The 15618-nt window shown below is 43.3% G+C and overlaps 1 protein-coding gene across 3 annotated transcripts in view; it reads left to right on the top strand.

Moving 5' to 3' along the window:
- The window catches only part of LOC145353142 (transmembrane protein 45B-like), a 73332-nt gene that overhangs the window by 42631 nt on the left and 15083 nt on the right, over positions 1-15618 (top strand). For all 3 annotated transcript variants that reach the window (XM_080203573.1, XM_080203575.1, XM_080203574.1), the window contains exons 2-3: positions 3116-3318; positions 6857-7069. In XM_080203573.1, the coding sequence (XP_080059699.1) occupies positions 3129-3318; positions 6857-7069 (403 nt within the window). In that variant the 5' untranslated portion in view covers positions 3116-3128. The remainder of the gene's footprint in view (positions 1-3115; positions 3319-6856; positions 7070-15618) is intronic.

Below are 15618 nucleotides of genomic sequence, written 5' to 3' on the forward strand. Positions count from 1 at the left end.
GTTAGATGGTGAGGTGCAATTCTCACGCAACCAATGTGGGGGTGATGCATCTCAAACAGTAATTTCTGAATTTTCTTATTTAGCTACATGTTTATATTTCGATTTGATTTACTAAATCAAATGGGCAGCATGGCAGCACAGTGTTTAGCACTGCTGCTCCATAGTGCCAGGGACCCAGGTTCAATTCCCGGCTTGGATGACTGTCTTTGTAGAGTTTACACATTCTCCCCGTGTCTGCATGGGTTACCTCTGGGTGCTCCAGTTTCCTCTCTCATTCTGAAAGATGTGCTGGTTAGGTGCATTGACCCAAACAGGCACTGGACTGTGGCGACTAGGGGAATTTCACACTAACTTCATTGCAGTATTAATGTAAGCCTTACTTGTGACAAATAAATAAACTTTAACTTTAAAACTTTATTGTCACATGTATTGGGATACAGAGTAAAGTATTGTTTCTTCTGCACTATACAGACAAAAACATACCATTCATTGAGCGCAAGGGGAGAAGGAAAAGAGTGGGTACAGAATATAATGTTACAGTCATAGCTAGTGTGCAGAGAAAGATCAGCTTAATATATGATAGATTAATTCAGTAGTCTGATGGCAGCAGGTTGGCAGTTGAGTGAAAGTTGTTGTCTGTTTTGCTTGCAAAGGATGGTGAGCATTGCTAGCCTCACCATTATTTTCAGAGCAAAATATGGATCAACATTTGTTAGTTTTAAAAATTGAAACTTGCATACATTTGGAAATCAACAGTCTTTGGTAGTCAGAGATTACATAGGTACACTGAGTGGCATCTGGTTGTTGTGCAACAATCTATAAACACTTAAGGATGCTCGTTGTTTCAGATTGCCCTTCTGCCTATTAAATATGATCAAATACAAGAGGGCTTTAATCATTAGGAGCAGGTGAGTAATGCAGTGGATGTGCTGTTCAAAATCTCAGGAGCTTGTCTGCTGCAATCAGGTTGTCGGTTTTCTCAAATGCTGCTCGTCGGCTAACTAATTAGACTGAAAAATATATAGGGGTGCATGAGTGTCCAGCTGTCAATGTTCAGAACAAGAAGCTAATTATCTCAGATAACATGCAGTACCTTGTTTATTTAATTGATGTGTTTTAGACTTAGGGCATTGGAAATTCTAATTCTGACTGTCTGGTCTTCGTATTCCTCCAAGGCACACATTTGATGTTTTATTTTAATTGAACAGTTCCAGTGCTTCCGTGTCTACAGGTCCTTACCCTCCTAATCAACAAGCCTTTGCTCTGCTGCTTTTACACGTCAGTACGATTCACAATGATGTCCTTATGTGTCATATTTTTAAAAGATAGTCATGGCCTTTGCAAACTAATTCTACGTAAATGCTTCCAGTGTAGGACACATGCAAGAAAGCACCAGTTGTTCATTGCCGAGCCAAGATGGAGGAAAGGGCAACAATTAGCTAGGGACAGAAATCGACAAAAGGAGTGAAGGGGGCCGGAGCAAAACAAAACTGGGAGAAAGATTCACCATTTTGTGAATATAAACCCAATGGCTGGAAATGGATTTTGTCAACAGTATGCAGTTCTCAATGGCGTAATTGGGAGTGTAGATCAGTTCCACACTCTGTTTTTGCCATTTCCTGCACAATTACAATTAAAACTTTAAATGCTGGCAGTGTCCATGGGAATCATATGTGGTTCAGTGACAGGGAAAGCTTTCTTTGGTGAAACCCACCATTGGCTGGCCATGCTGCAGCTCCATAAAATCCTCCTCCATCCCCTCTGTATTGTTGGAAAAGGGCATCTGCAGCCCAAGCCAAAAAAGCATGTGATGGTTAGAGGCAACACCAGAAAATCCTATAGAGGAGTAAAAAATATGACTTGGGTCAAAATACACAGTTCCTTCAATTCCATGTTTTTTGTTTATTGCTATGTTCTGCTTATAAGGAAAACTATAATGAAATATATGAAAAAAGGTGGCAAATATACATTAGAAGGACTGGGGCCATTGTGTAATCTCTGAATTGCTTCTTGTTACTAAAATAAATAAAGGTGTTCCATTTTGTATTTATATTTTGTTTCCTTTTTTAAAGCTTTATATTTCTCATTATCTCATGGTCAAGCACTAGCTCTAGCTTCCAAGACCAACGCAACTTTGTGGCTACAACAAGTACAAGTCCTTTTGCGTGAAACACCCTTTCAGCTTATTTCCTTCTCCAATAGGGGATGTGTAGCCTTCACTCAACACCAGTCCTCAGTGACTGAAATTGGGAAGTTGGCTGATAGTTGGTAACCAGCACCAAGTCACTCTGTAGACATAAAGCAACTTAGACGCAGTGACATTCCTCGCCCCACAAAATGTCCCCACATGCTGCAAAGCTGGGTACTTCAGACCTTTGTAGATATAGAAGAAAATTAGAGGTCACCATGGTCTTTGTCAAATTGGTGTGTTTTAGAAGGCTTTTCAGTTTAGGAAAAGAGTGTATACCATACCAGGAGGCAAACATTGATAAAGGCTTCATCATCAGTGGTCAAATGGAAGGTAGACCACAGTTGAAAGTGTGTGTTAGAGGGAGACCTGGAGGAGGGTCATGAAAGGATTTGTAGATAAGCACAAGAATTTTGACCAAGAAGTGCTGAGGATTAGGGAGTCAATGGAACTTGACAAAAAACAAAATGATGGGTGAACAGGCCTTTGTGCAAGATAGGTAGCTCTGTTCTCCTACTTCCCCACCGCGAAACTAAGATTGACCAACAGCTTTGCAAGGCGGGACTTCGGTCCAAGTGCAGACAGAAGTCTCTCCACTGCCAATCAGATCTCAATTGAAATTGAAATGGGAGCAGACCTGTCGGAGCACCCCCACCAACTTTCAGGATGAGGGGTAGTGAGTGTTGCCTTCCTGGAAATTCAACTGATCACATAATTGGAACAGTTGGCAAACTAGAACAATTATTGGAAGGAAAAATCAATGGAAAATGTAGGAGATGGAAGCAAAGGAGGAAATTAATGATGGATGTAAGGGATTGGATGCAATTGACCTATGTGCAATATATAAGGGCAGTCACACTTATATGGGAATGGATTCTACTCTTTCAGCATTTTTAATTGATAGCGTTTCCTCATTTTTTTTTACAGCAACTGAAAAACCATGGGTAATTTCAAAGGACATGCACTGCCTGGAAGCTTCTTCCTCCTATTTGGCCTGTGGTGGTCAGTGAAGTATCCTATGCGGTACCTCTGCAGAAAGAATAAGAGTGTTTGTTACTTGGTATCAATCTCAGGGCATCGGAGATTAGACATCATTGAGGGAATTGTGAAAGCTAGCTTTGCACTGATAGGTGAGTCAAAAATATTCACTTATGCTTGCTTCATACTTGTCCATTTCTATCTAAACCCTATACTTATCGTGGGATTTTTTTCTTCTGTTTTGAAAATTAATGTAAGTAACACATTCCTCATGGGTAGAGATGTATCATTAGTTCTCACAGCTGATGAAAAGTATGTCTGGATAGCCTCATGTTGAACCTTTCCTTCTCTGCACCTGGTCGACCAAGGCCTCTGCTGCATTATAGGACAGTCTTTCCTGTGGTGTTCTATTCGTGTGTTTCCCAGACCACAATGTCCTAAACTGATTTTCAATACCTATACCAGCCAAAGCTGAGCCCCATTTTAAGAAATGTAGGCTAGCTTGTAAGTGCTGCAGGCTGGCTTTAATTGGTGCTAGACTTTCATCACCTTCATCATCTGTTGAGGCTAGCAACCACTGAATGTTATGGCTGACTGGACTTTACAATCACTGCAATGAATAGGCAGCATAAAGTTGGTGTGTTATTTTAGTTGCATTGGAAGCAATGGAATTGAATTAATAGCATAATGCAATCCCTTTGCCTTTTTTCAAGAGATATCACAAGTTTCTTGGCCACTGTGTCTTCCCAACATTTCTTGTTTTGATATCTTTGAAAAACTCCGTGCTCCCATTTTGCGTAATTTGTTCACTGAAATTAGAGGTGAGATCTATTTTTAACATAGCTATCTATGTAGTCACAGGAAGCTCATCTTGCTGAGCTTCTGATGCTCACTTGGTTGGCATAGTCTCTTGATTATAGCAATTGAAGTTGTCATTTGCTGCTGATGACATAGATTGGATGCAGCATGTTCTTTCTTCAATTCAGAGCAGTGCAGTTGATAATATGACTGTAAAGTAATTTAAGGTAAGATGAAGGGAATAATCAGGGAGATGGAAAGGCAAGCAGTTGGAGACCTGAAATAGAAGAAAAGGCTAGAAGTGCACAGCATGGTGGGGGGTGAGGCCTATACCAGCATGGAGCTGATTACAATATTGAAATCTTAATTTCCATATCAATAGTGGGCCCAGGACTGAAGTGGTGGTGGTGCTATTTGGTGCAGGGGAGGGTTGCAAGGCCAGCGATGGGGCTTGCAACCCTCCCCTGCACCAAATAGCACCACCACCACTTCAGTCCTGGGCCCACTATTGATGTGGAAATTAAGATTTCAATATTGTAATCAGCTCCATGCTGATCTCCAGCATGGAACAGATGATGCTGGAAATCTTTGGCTGGGTGATGCACAGAGGCTGTGGGAAGCCTGGGAAATGGCCTCCGCTGATGTCCCCTGGCCCGCTGTACTGCTCAAGCAGTGCAACACCTCCCTCCTGCCGCATATCTCTTAATCTTGATCAAATAAACATTGATAAAACAAATCATAAAATTGAATTTCTTATTCTAACCATTAAAAAAGTTGGCAATCAAGTAAAGTCAACAGTTTTCTTTAGTCGTCAGAACAGAACCTTCATCAAAGATAATCCTTTTATACCAAGCTAGAATAGTAAAGACTAGTGTAAGAACTCTTCCAGTAAAACTTGCTGGCCACATATGCTGTGCTTCCAGTCTGTCAGTAGGTATATCCCCATTGCAAACCTGTCCTTTACCAGAGTGAAAATCACAACGTTTGGGAATCTTTTACTCCAATGCGGGTCTGGCAATTCAAATCGAGCTAAAGTTAAGTTTATTTATTAGTCGCAAGTAAGACTTGCATTAACACTGCAGTGAAGTTACTGTGAAATTCCCCTCATCGCCACAGTCCAGTGCCTGTTTGGGTCAGCGCACCTGTGGGAGGAAACCAGAGCACCCGGAGGAAACCCACACAGACATGGGGAGAATGTGCAGACTCCACACAGACAGTGACCCAAGCCAGGAATTGAACCCGGGTCTCTGGCACTGTGAAACAACAGCGATAACCACTGTGCTACCATGTTGCCCTTGCCTCAATAGTGAAAATTGCAGCCAAACAGCTGCTCTGGTTTCTCTATACATGCATGAATATCTTGAACCGTCTTTCCCCTTTAACTATTAAGGACGAAACCATCTATGTTTTTTGTCAGCAGAATTAAGAGCAGGTCACATGACCCCCTTCACTCCTCCATTTATCCTAAATGCACCATGTCAAAACATAATCTTACAAACTTCATCTCTGTATTAAAATATTCTCTTTATTTTATTGAGTCCATAGTGACCTCTCTGATAAGTTACTACAAGATAATACGTGATTATTATTTTGCAAGATCAGCAATAATGTGCTTTGTTAACTTTCCATTCCATCAATGTAACTGATCATACCCATACTTGCTTTTTTTTTCAACAGTGCAATTAAACAATTGCCAAATTCTGCAAAGTAACAGCACTGGAGGAACCAATGTTCACTCTGATCTGTGAGGCCGCAGCAGAAGTAAACAGGCCACGCACATCTAATATTCCCTTTAAAAAGTGCAAACAACCTTAAAGGGATTATATACTACAAAGAAAAATTTTAAGGAACATTGATGGGACACATAAAATGTTGGTCCATTGGTGCATGGAAATTAAGGAAGAAATTCACTTCAGTTACTGTGTTTTGGGTGTCCTTTAGGACGGCATGGTGGAACAGTGGTTAGCACTGCTGCCTCACAGCACCAAGGACCTAGGTTCAATTCCGGCCTCAGATCACTGCCTCTGCGGAGTTCTTCTTATGTCTGTGGGGGTTTTTTCCGGGTGTTCCAGTTTCCTCCCATATTCCAAAAATATGTGGGTTAGGTGGATTGCCCGTACTAAATTGCCCCTTAGTGTCAGGGCGATTAGCAAGGCAAATATGTGGGGTTACAGGAATAGGGTCTGGGTGAGGTTGTTGTTGGTGCAGCCTCGGTGGGCTGAATAGTCTCCTTCTCCACTCAAGGGATTTTTTGATTCTATAATGGTTGCTTCCTTGGAGCAAATTCTGTATAACCTCACAACTTACAAAACTGTTTGTGTTGGAGAATAGAAGATAGAATTTAACTCACTATAAATACATTTTCGTTAATGTTGTCTGGCTATTCTGCAAAAGTCTGATGCACTCTGGATGCAATGGATTGGTTGCCTTTAGGTGCTTGCCTGTATTTATATGACCTAATGGACTCAGTGCATTGAGACAATATTGTGCGCTTTCAGAGGTTGAATTTCAACAAAACTATTGAGGATTCATCAGTCTGGTCATTATGAAGAAGACCCAGGGAAAGCAAAGCAAAGAAATGGGTCAATAAGCATTTGATTATGTCAGTTTGTTCAGTTTAAGGTATCAAGGTGCTCTACAACCAATAAGCCTGAAAGGACTTTGAAGTGTTCAGCATTAGGAGAAGTAATATTAATTAACTATGAGACTGGAATGTCATTTTAATTTTAAGCTTTGACAAAGGGTTGTCTGGACTCGAAATGTCAGCTCTTTTCTCTCTTTACAGATGCTGCCAGTCCTGCTGAGATTTTCCAGCATTTTCTCTTTTGGTTTCAGATTCCAGCATCTGCAGTAATTTGCTTTTATGCCTTTAATTTTGTGTTGTTGTTGCAGGGATGATGGCTGAGCAGTTTGTTCCTGATGGGCCCCATCTTAAGCTGTATAACCATGAGGAAAAGCATTGGGACCACCTGATGAATTGGCAGCATGCAACAATGTATCTCTTCTATGGTATCTCCGGGATTGTGGACATTATAGTCCATATAACACCTGCAGTGCCGTTAGCCCTGGACAGGCTCATGCTTGCCATTGCAGTCTTCATTGAAGGTTTGCTTATTCTTTCTTAACTAACGAAAAATTCTGGCATAACTATATGTTGTTTCTAATTGAGATTTGGCCATCAATCAGTCATGAAACTGTTAAACATCAATCTGTTTTAATGATATTGACTACTAAAATGATTTGGACTACTAATATAATTGGAAAACTTTATTTGATACCTATAGTCACATGTATGCTCATTAAGAAAATTAAATTTTGAAAGGAAATAGTTGAAAATTTGTGTGACACAAATAGACTTGTCAGGTGATTGTTATCACATTGTTTAGCTTCTCGATTCTTGTGGTTGTACATTTTAAAAAAAGAAATTACACTTACGGAAGATCTTGTATCTTGGAAACATCCCGAAGGACTTTTCAGATATAATGAATTGCTTTGAGAGTACTGTCATTATTATTAGACAAACATGGGAGCTATTTTTTTCACACAGCAGTGTGTCACAAACAATAATATCTGTAACTTTTGTCTGGTGGTTGTAAGAGTTGCAATACAGAAATGAACATGACTGTATTGGTATTATCACCCAACTGAGCAGTTGTCCTAATCTCATATGTCCACTTTCGTCTTAAAGCCCTTCATTAGCCTATCTTTTGATAAATTATCTCATCTATTCTTAATGTTGACATGGTGTCCACATCAATCATTAACTCCAACAGTGAACCCCAGAACCACACCGCGCTGTCTAAAAACATAAAGTTTTGGTTGCTTTGTTGTCCTAAATCTCTTATATATCTTTTGACATCATGAGAATTCCTGCTCTTCAAACTATAACCTGGAATCTTCAATATTTATCTGAGCCACTAGAAGACAAGGCCTTAATTCAATATCTTGCCTGAATGCAAACTCTGTTGACACTCCTATAAAAATGCACATTTGACCCAGGTTGTGCACTGAAGTCAGCGTATGGGGCTTGAGCCCTAAACCTCCCAACTCAGAAGTATAAATGTTTCTAACTGACCGAAGCGAACACAGAACATTTCTTTGTGTGTTAATAATGACATTCTGGTAGATTCTGATCTTGTTAATCAATCCAAAGAGGACTGCATGGCTCTCTGCATTCATTCCCTAAGGTGTGGATTAATTTCAAGTAGTCCCACTTGCTCATTTCACTCTAGTGAGTAACACTCATTGACATTGTTTGTGATTATTGTACCTATACTGATGCCTCATAGTGCCAGGGACCCAGGTTTGATTCCCGGCTTGCGTTATTACCTGTGTGGAGTCTGCACGTTTTCTGCATGCCTGTGTGGGTTTCTTCTGGATGTTCTGCTTTCCTTCCACAGTCTGAAAGACATGCTGGTTAGGTGTGTTGGCCATGCTAAATTCTCTCTGTGTACCCGAGTGTGGCATCAGAGTGTGGCGACCAGGGAATTTTCACAGTAAGTTCATTGTAGTGTTAATGTAAGCCTACTTGTGACTTATAAATAAACTTTAAGTTTATATGCCCATTGCCTTAGCCTGTCTCTTAACCAAATGCTCCAGAAAGTTAGGGCTGAATTTTTGCTTCTGCCTCTAGTACAGCAGAGTTGGAAAAATTCCTCCGCATATCCAATTCAGCGGAAACTGCCCCAAATGTCAGAGTTTTGGTGCAGGAAGAGGTGGAGTTGGGTTCTAATTAGAGTTAGCCATGCTGCCCACAGAAAACGTTGAGTGGCAGTCACAGGTACTGAGGTGGGCTGTTAAAAGGACCACCTTAGTGCTCTGGGACTTTGTCCCAAATGTAATAAAAACAGTAAGGTCTCCTTCACACCCACTCACCCCACCACACACTTCCCATGCTCATCCCCCCCATCACATTACCTCGTAATCCCACCCGCCCTCCACGACACCTCATACTCACTGGGCCACCTCATGTCCCTCTACCCACTCCGTTGTCCCCATACCTTCTATATTAATCTGTATTTCTCCATCCATCCCATGGCCTCCTTATACCCTTCATGCCACCATAATGCCATTCATCCCAACCAATGACCCCCTCATTCATTCCCATGGCCTTTTATTGCTCCTATGCCAACTTGATGCAAACCTATGCTCTCCAGCCATCACCCTTTTCCCTTACATCCTCTATGCCAACTCATCTAGAATTTGCACTGGGCAGATTACAAGAGCTGCACTGAGATGAGGTAAAATAAAGATTTAAGTATCTACTGGACTTTACTATATATAAAAACACTCTCATTGATAAAAACCCACTCTGTACTTTTAAATCCTTTCAAGTATGTAATCCCTCATAAAACAAACATTATTGGGACATGTTGGTGCAGGTGTAATTACTGGACTCAAGTCTAAAGATTGAGCCTAATGCACTGGGGACAAGCATTGAAATCACACCACGGCATTTGGTAGAACATAAATTTAGTTAATACATCTGGAATATAAAGCAAGTCTCAGTGAAGGAAACCATGAAACAATCATTGATTGTTGTAAAAACTAATCTGGTTCACTAATCTCCTTTAGAGAATGCCACCTGGTCTGGCCTACATGTGGCTTCAGATCCACAGAAATGTGGTTGGCTCTTAACTGCACTCTGAAAGGGTAGTTAGGGATGAGCATCAAGTGCTGGTCTTCTCACTGACACCCACATTCTATGAAAGAGTAAAGAAAGAAATAGTTGTTTACATTACCTCACAGCAAAGACAACTAATATGTTTATAACTATTTGGAGCTGTCAGTCAAACTGTGAACTTGCAAGCCCCTCACTGTGTCATTTCTTATCATGATAGCCTTGGGGTTTTATGAAAACATTTATCTTTTGAAATTGAAAGTATGGATTTTTTGCAGCAGAGTGTCACAGTAGGCAGGGAATTTAAATGACTTTACAGCTTGACAGTTCCATGGACTTTATCCACTTTTTATGCACTTTTATATCTATTCTTAACAGTCACATTGAGGTACCTGATCTCTACAAAAGAGCTCTTTACCTCTCCAGTTGTTACTGACTCATTAGTTGTGCACTAATTTGTCCCATTTTCTAAACATGCCATAGTCTTAGATGCATAGATTTCTTCTGAACCTACTTTGCTCTTCTTGAAAACATCTTCATATTGTTCGTGTCTCTCCTGTTATCTAAAGCCTTTCAACCTATTGGAACATTTTATTTAATTTTATTCTTCGAATGCTAGTAAGCCTAAATGTATTTCTCATTGCAAGTTGACCTGAGGAGGTGGATATGGGTTTTCTCCTTAAACTGATCCTTGTCTGACTGTGATGGCATCCAATTTCAGGATATTGACACTCCAATGAAGAAGATACAGGGTTATTGTAATAACTCAGGAAGCCAACTGGAAAGGAATGGTGTTTTGTTTCACAGACCAAAAGGTAAACCACAAACCTGTGGTGCATATCCATAAGACTCATTTGGGATGATAGAAAAATGGACCCACTCAGGGGCCTGCTTTATAAAGATTCAGGATATGAGTTCCACTTGATTAGGTAATTACTTATCACCATGGGAACTTGTATTCTATGAATCCCCACCGGGAGGTCAATCAGGGCTTCCCCATGTAGGTCCCTAGAGGCTATCACATATATATCCAAATCAGAGTGGTGTGAATAGAAGGGGAGATTGCAGGTGAAGTTGGTGCTGTTGTGTTTTTCCATGGTAGAGGTCATAGGGTAAGGAAGTGTTGTTAAAGAAACCATTGAGAGTTGCTGCGTTACAGTAAGATAATTATTGGTTGGTTGTTTACACAGCAGACACAGTAGCATGAGGGCATCAATATAAGATCAATGCTAAAAGAATTAAAAGAGCAATTAGAAAAAAATGCATTTACATAACACCGAGTGTATGGTGTCGAAATTTGCTGATGAGACCAAGATTGGGGGAAAGGCAAATTGCGCGGAGGGTGTGGCGAGTCTGCAGAAGGATCGAGATAGGCTGGGCGAATGGGCCAGGAAATGGCAAATGGAATTTAATGTTGGCAAGTGCGAGGTGGTCCACTTTGGTAGGAATAATGGTAGGAAGGATTATTTCTTACGTGGCGAAAAACTGCAGCAGGCGACGGTGCAGAGGGACCTCGGGGTCCTTGTGCATGAGTCGCAAAAACCCAGCCTGCAGGTGCAGCAGGTGTTCAGGAAGGCGAATGGGATGCTGGCCTTCATAGCGAGGGGGATTGAATATAAAAGTAGGGAGGTCTTGCTGCAGCTGTATAGGGCATTGGTGAGGCTGCAGCTGGAGTACTGTGTGCAGTTTTGGTCGCCGCAGTTACGCAAGGATATTTTGGCCTTGGAGGGAGTGCAGAGGAGGTTTACTAGGCTGATACCGGAGTTGAGGGGGTTGAGCTATGAGGAGAGGCTGAATAAACTAGGCTTGTACTCGTTAGAGTTCAGAAGAATGAGGGGAGATCTATTTGAGACGTATAAGATGATGAATGGGATGGATAGGATAGAGGTGGAGAGGCTCTTTCTGCTCAGAAAGGACAGTAGGACTAAGGGGCACAGCCTCAGATAAAGGGGGGGCGGTTTAGAACGGAGTTGAGGAGGAACTTCTTCACTCAAAGGGTGGTGAATCTCTGGAATTCTCTGCCCGTTGAAGTGGTGGAGGCTGTCTCGCTAAATATTTTTAAGACGCGGTTGATAGGTTTTTGATAAGAGAGGGGATTAAGGGTTATGGGGAGAGGGCGGGAATGTGGAACTGAGCCACGACAGATCAGCCATGATCTTATTGAATGGCGGGGCAGGCTCGAAGGGCTAGATGGCCTACTCCTGCTCCTATTTCTTATGTTCTTATGTTCTTATGTTCTATCCCGGACAATAGTCTCAGGTTGAATCTGACTGTCCACAACTTTGGTGTCATATTTAACCAGAATATGAGCTCTGACCCATCATTAGAGCACCTCCAAACATTACCCCATCCAACCCAACATTAGAGCACCTCCAAACATTACCCCACTCTGTCTCAGTTCAGCTTATCTGCTGCTGAAATTCTCATCCAAGAACTAGTACTACTGTCCTTTCTGAGCGGGAAGAGTCTCTCCACCTCTATCCTATCCATCCCATTCATCATCTTATATGTCTCAATGAGATCTCCCCTCATTCTTCTAAACTCTAACGAGTACAAGCCTAGTTTATTCAGCCTCTCCTCATAGCTCAACCCCCTCAACTCCGGTATCAGCCTAGTAAACCTCCTCTGCACTCCCTCCAAGGCCAAAATATCTTTGCGCAGGTGCGGCGCCCAAAACTGCACACACTACTCCAGCTGCGGCCTCACCAATGCCCTATACAGCTGCAGCAAGACCTCCCTACTTTTATATTCAATCCCCTTCGCTATGGAGGCCAGCATCCCATTCGCCTTCCTGACCACCTGCTGCACCTGCAGGCTGGGTTTTTGCGACTCATGCACAAGGACCCCGAGGTCCCTCTGCACCGTCGCCTGCTGCAGTTTTTCGCCACGTAGGTAATAGTCCTTCCTACCATTATTCCTACCAAAGTGGACCACCTCACACTTGCCAACATTAAATTCCATTTGCCATTTCCTGGCCATTCGCCCAGCCTATCTAGATCCTTCTGCAGACTCTCCGCACACTCCGCACAATTTGCCATTCCCCCAATCTTGGTGTCATCAGCAAATTTTGACACCCTACACTCGGTTCCCTCCTCCAGATCATCTATGTAAATGGCAAAAAGCTGAGGCCCCAGCACCGACCCCTGGGGCACTCCACTAGTCACCATCCGCCAATCCGAATAGCACCCGTTGACCCCCACTCTCTGCCTCCTATTTGACAACCAATCCTCTATCCACGCTAGCACCCTACCCCCAACTCCATGTCCCTCGACCTTCTGCAATAACCTCTTGTGAGGTTTTAGGGAGGGGTTGGAGCTTGTGGTGAGGACCAGTGATAATGAGTTCAGTTTTTCTAATATGGCTGAGGAAAATTTCTGTTCATGCTGTACTGAATGCTAGAGGAGCAGTGACTTTAACATATGAAGATAGATTGGAGAAATTGGGGTCCTTTCCCTTGGAGAAAAGAAGGGTGAGAGGTGATTTGAGAAAAGTATTCAAAAGTCATTAGGGGCCTGGACAGGGAAGATATGGGGAACCATCAGCGGAAGGATCGAGATTTATGGTAAATTGGTGAACAAAGCAAGGCAGAAATAATATGAGAAAAAAAAAATCATCTGGTGAATGGTTAAGGTCTGGAATACACTACATGTGAGTTGGATGGAGGCAGGTTCAATCAAGGTATTCACGAGGGAATTGGCTGATTGTTTCTTTTCAAATAATGTGCAGTGTAACGGGAAGAAGACAGAAAAATCGGTGAGATGGGCATCTCACTGATCTCACTGAAATCGGTGAGATGCCCATCCAGAGATCCAAAGCAGATATGATGGGCAGAATGGCCTTCCTCTGCACTGTAACAAGTCGGCAAAATATATGGGTGGAATTCTCTCATTGCGAACCAAGTCCCGTGGAGGAGGTGGGAATAGAGAATGTTTCCTGCTGCAGAGGCTGCCAGGAAACTATCCATGTCATATGGCCCCAACCTCATTAAGTATGCAATCAGATATTTGCCGCTGTATTCTGTGAAGGGAACAGCTGATGGTGCAGAATCTGTCATCTCATCTGGATGCCATATTGAAAAGGAGCTCGACATTGCTAACCTGTTATTGAAGAAAGCAGATGGATCTCCTGAAAGTGAAGGTAGAGTGTTCCTGGAGATCTAAGGCTGGAAGATGGACCTCCTCAATGGCACTGAATCTGGAATATCCACCTGTAGATGCTCTGACCACCCATTACTGCAATGTTTCAGGGTTGCTGGCGGTCAACATTCTGAACTCTGGTGGCAGCCCCACGTATTGTTCAGGTGAATCCTAACCTCTGCATGACATATTGTTCCAGACATGCTCTGCACTGAAGTGTTTCCCCGCTGGTGTCACGGAGAACCAGGTGTGAGTGGAGGATTCTGCTCAGGCCTTCATCTACATTCCATTAGCAAGTGCAAATAAGTCTCCTGCCAGCCTCCAGCAGCTTTCCCGATCCGACATGGCAGGCACCAGTGGAAAATGCCACAGGAAATTCACACTGGTGTGAAACGGAATTTTTGCACTTCTGTCAAATTCGGCCCCCTTTCCACCCACTCCCACCGGCGGGCCATAGGAGAACTCTACACCATTCCCTTGGCTGCAAAACACTAAACCAACGACGTAGGCAAAATGCGAACTGAGGATCTGGGGAGGGAGTATGGAGAGCTGGGAATGGAATTAAAAAGTAGAACCGACAAGGTGGTTATCTCTGGGCTACTGCTTGAACCGAGTGCAGGTGGGCGTAGGGTTGACAGGATTAAGGAAGTGAATGGGTGGCTCAGGGATTGGTGTGGGAGGAATGGGTTTGAATTTATGGGGCATTGGCATCAGTATTGGGGTAGGTGGGACCTGTTCGGGTGGGATGGGGTTGGTCTGAACCGTGCTGGGACCAGAGTCCTGGCGAATCGTGTAAAGAGGACTGTAGACAGGGCTTTAAACTAATTGGGGGGGGGAGGGTGCGAGGGTAGGTGACATTAAGAGGCCTAAAGTTGAGGAGAGGGTACAGGTAAGGGTAGAGGCTGAGGATGTCCCAATAATAAAGGGAGTAGGGGGCGTGAGTATGGTTGGTGGCGTTCCGGCAAATAGGGTCCAGGTGAAGGCTGGGATGAAGGCACTTTATCTGAATGCGCGAAGCATTCGGAATAAAGTGGATGAGCTGGTGGCGCAGATCAGCACAAACGGATATGATATGGTGGCCATTACAGAGACGTGGCTGCAAGGTGACAGGGACTGGGAGCTGAATGTCCAGGGGTATCAAGTGTTTAGGAAGGATAGGCGGGAGGGAAAAGAGGGGGGCGTAGCTCTGCTGATTAAGGATAGCATCAGGGTGGTAGCAAGGGATGATATTGGAGCCAAAGAGCAGAAAGTGGAATCGTTGTGGGTAGAGATTAGGAACAGCAAAGGGAGGAAGACGCTGGTGGGTGTCGTCTATAGGCCCCCGAATAATGATCTGGAGGTGGGGCGGGCTGTTAACGCGCAAATAAGTGCGGCGTGCAGGAATGGGACGGCTGTAGTTATGGGGGATTTCAATCTGCATATTGATTGGTCGACCCATGTTGGACGCGGCGGGCTCGAGGAGGAGTTCTTGGAATGCTGCCGGGATAGTTCCCTTGAACAGTGTGTGTTGGAGCCGACGAGGGAGCGAGCTATCTTGGATCTGGTGCTATGAAATGAGGCGGGTAGAATCAGGGACCTTGTGGTGAAGGATCCTCTTGGGGAGAGTGATCATTGTATGGTGGAGTTTCTGGTGCAGATGGAGGAGGACAAAGTGGGTTCCCGGACACGTGTCCTTTGTTTGAACAGAGGGGAGTACGGTAGGATGAGAGAGGAATTGGCGAATGTGGACTGGGGGAGCACGTTGGAAGGTAGGTCTGCTGAGGAGCAGTGGAGGATCTTTAAGGAGATCTTTCTTGGTGCTCAACAGAAATTTATTCCGATGGTCAAAAAGGACCGTAGGAAGAGAGGTAATAAGCCGTGGATAATGAAGGAGGTGAAGGAAAGTGTTAAATTAAAAG

The sequence above is a fragment of the Carcharhinus amblyrhynchos genome, chromosome 15, assembly GCF_965287045.1.
Source record: "Carcharhinus amblyrhynchos chromosome 15, sCarAmb.v2.hapA, whole genome shotgun sequence".
Lineage (NCBI taxonomy): Eukaryota > Metazoa > Chordata > Chondrichthyes > Carcharhiniformes > Carcharhinidae > Carcharhinus > Carcharhinus amblyrhynchos.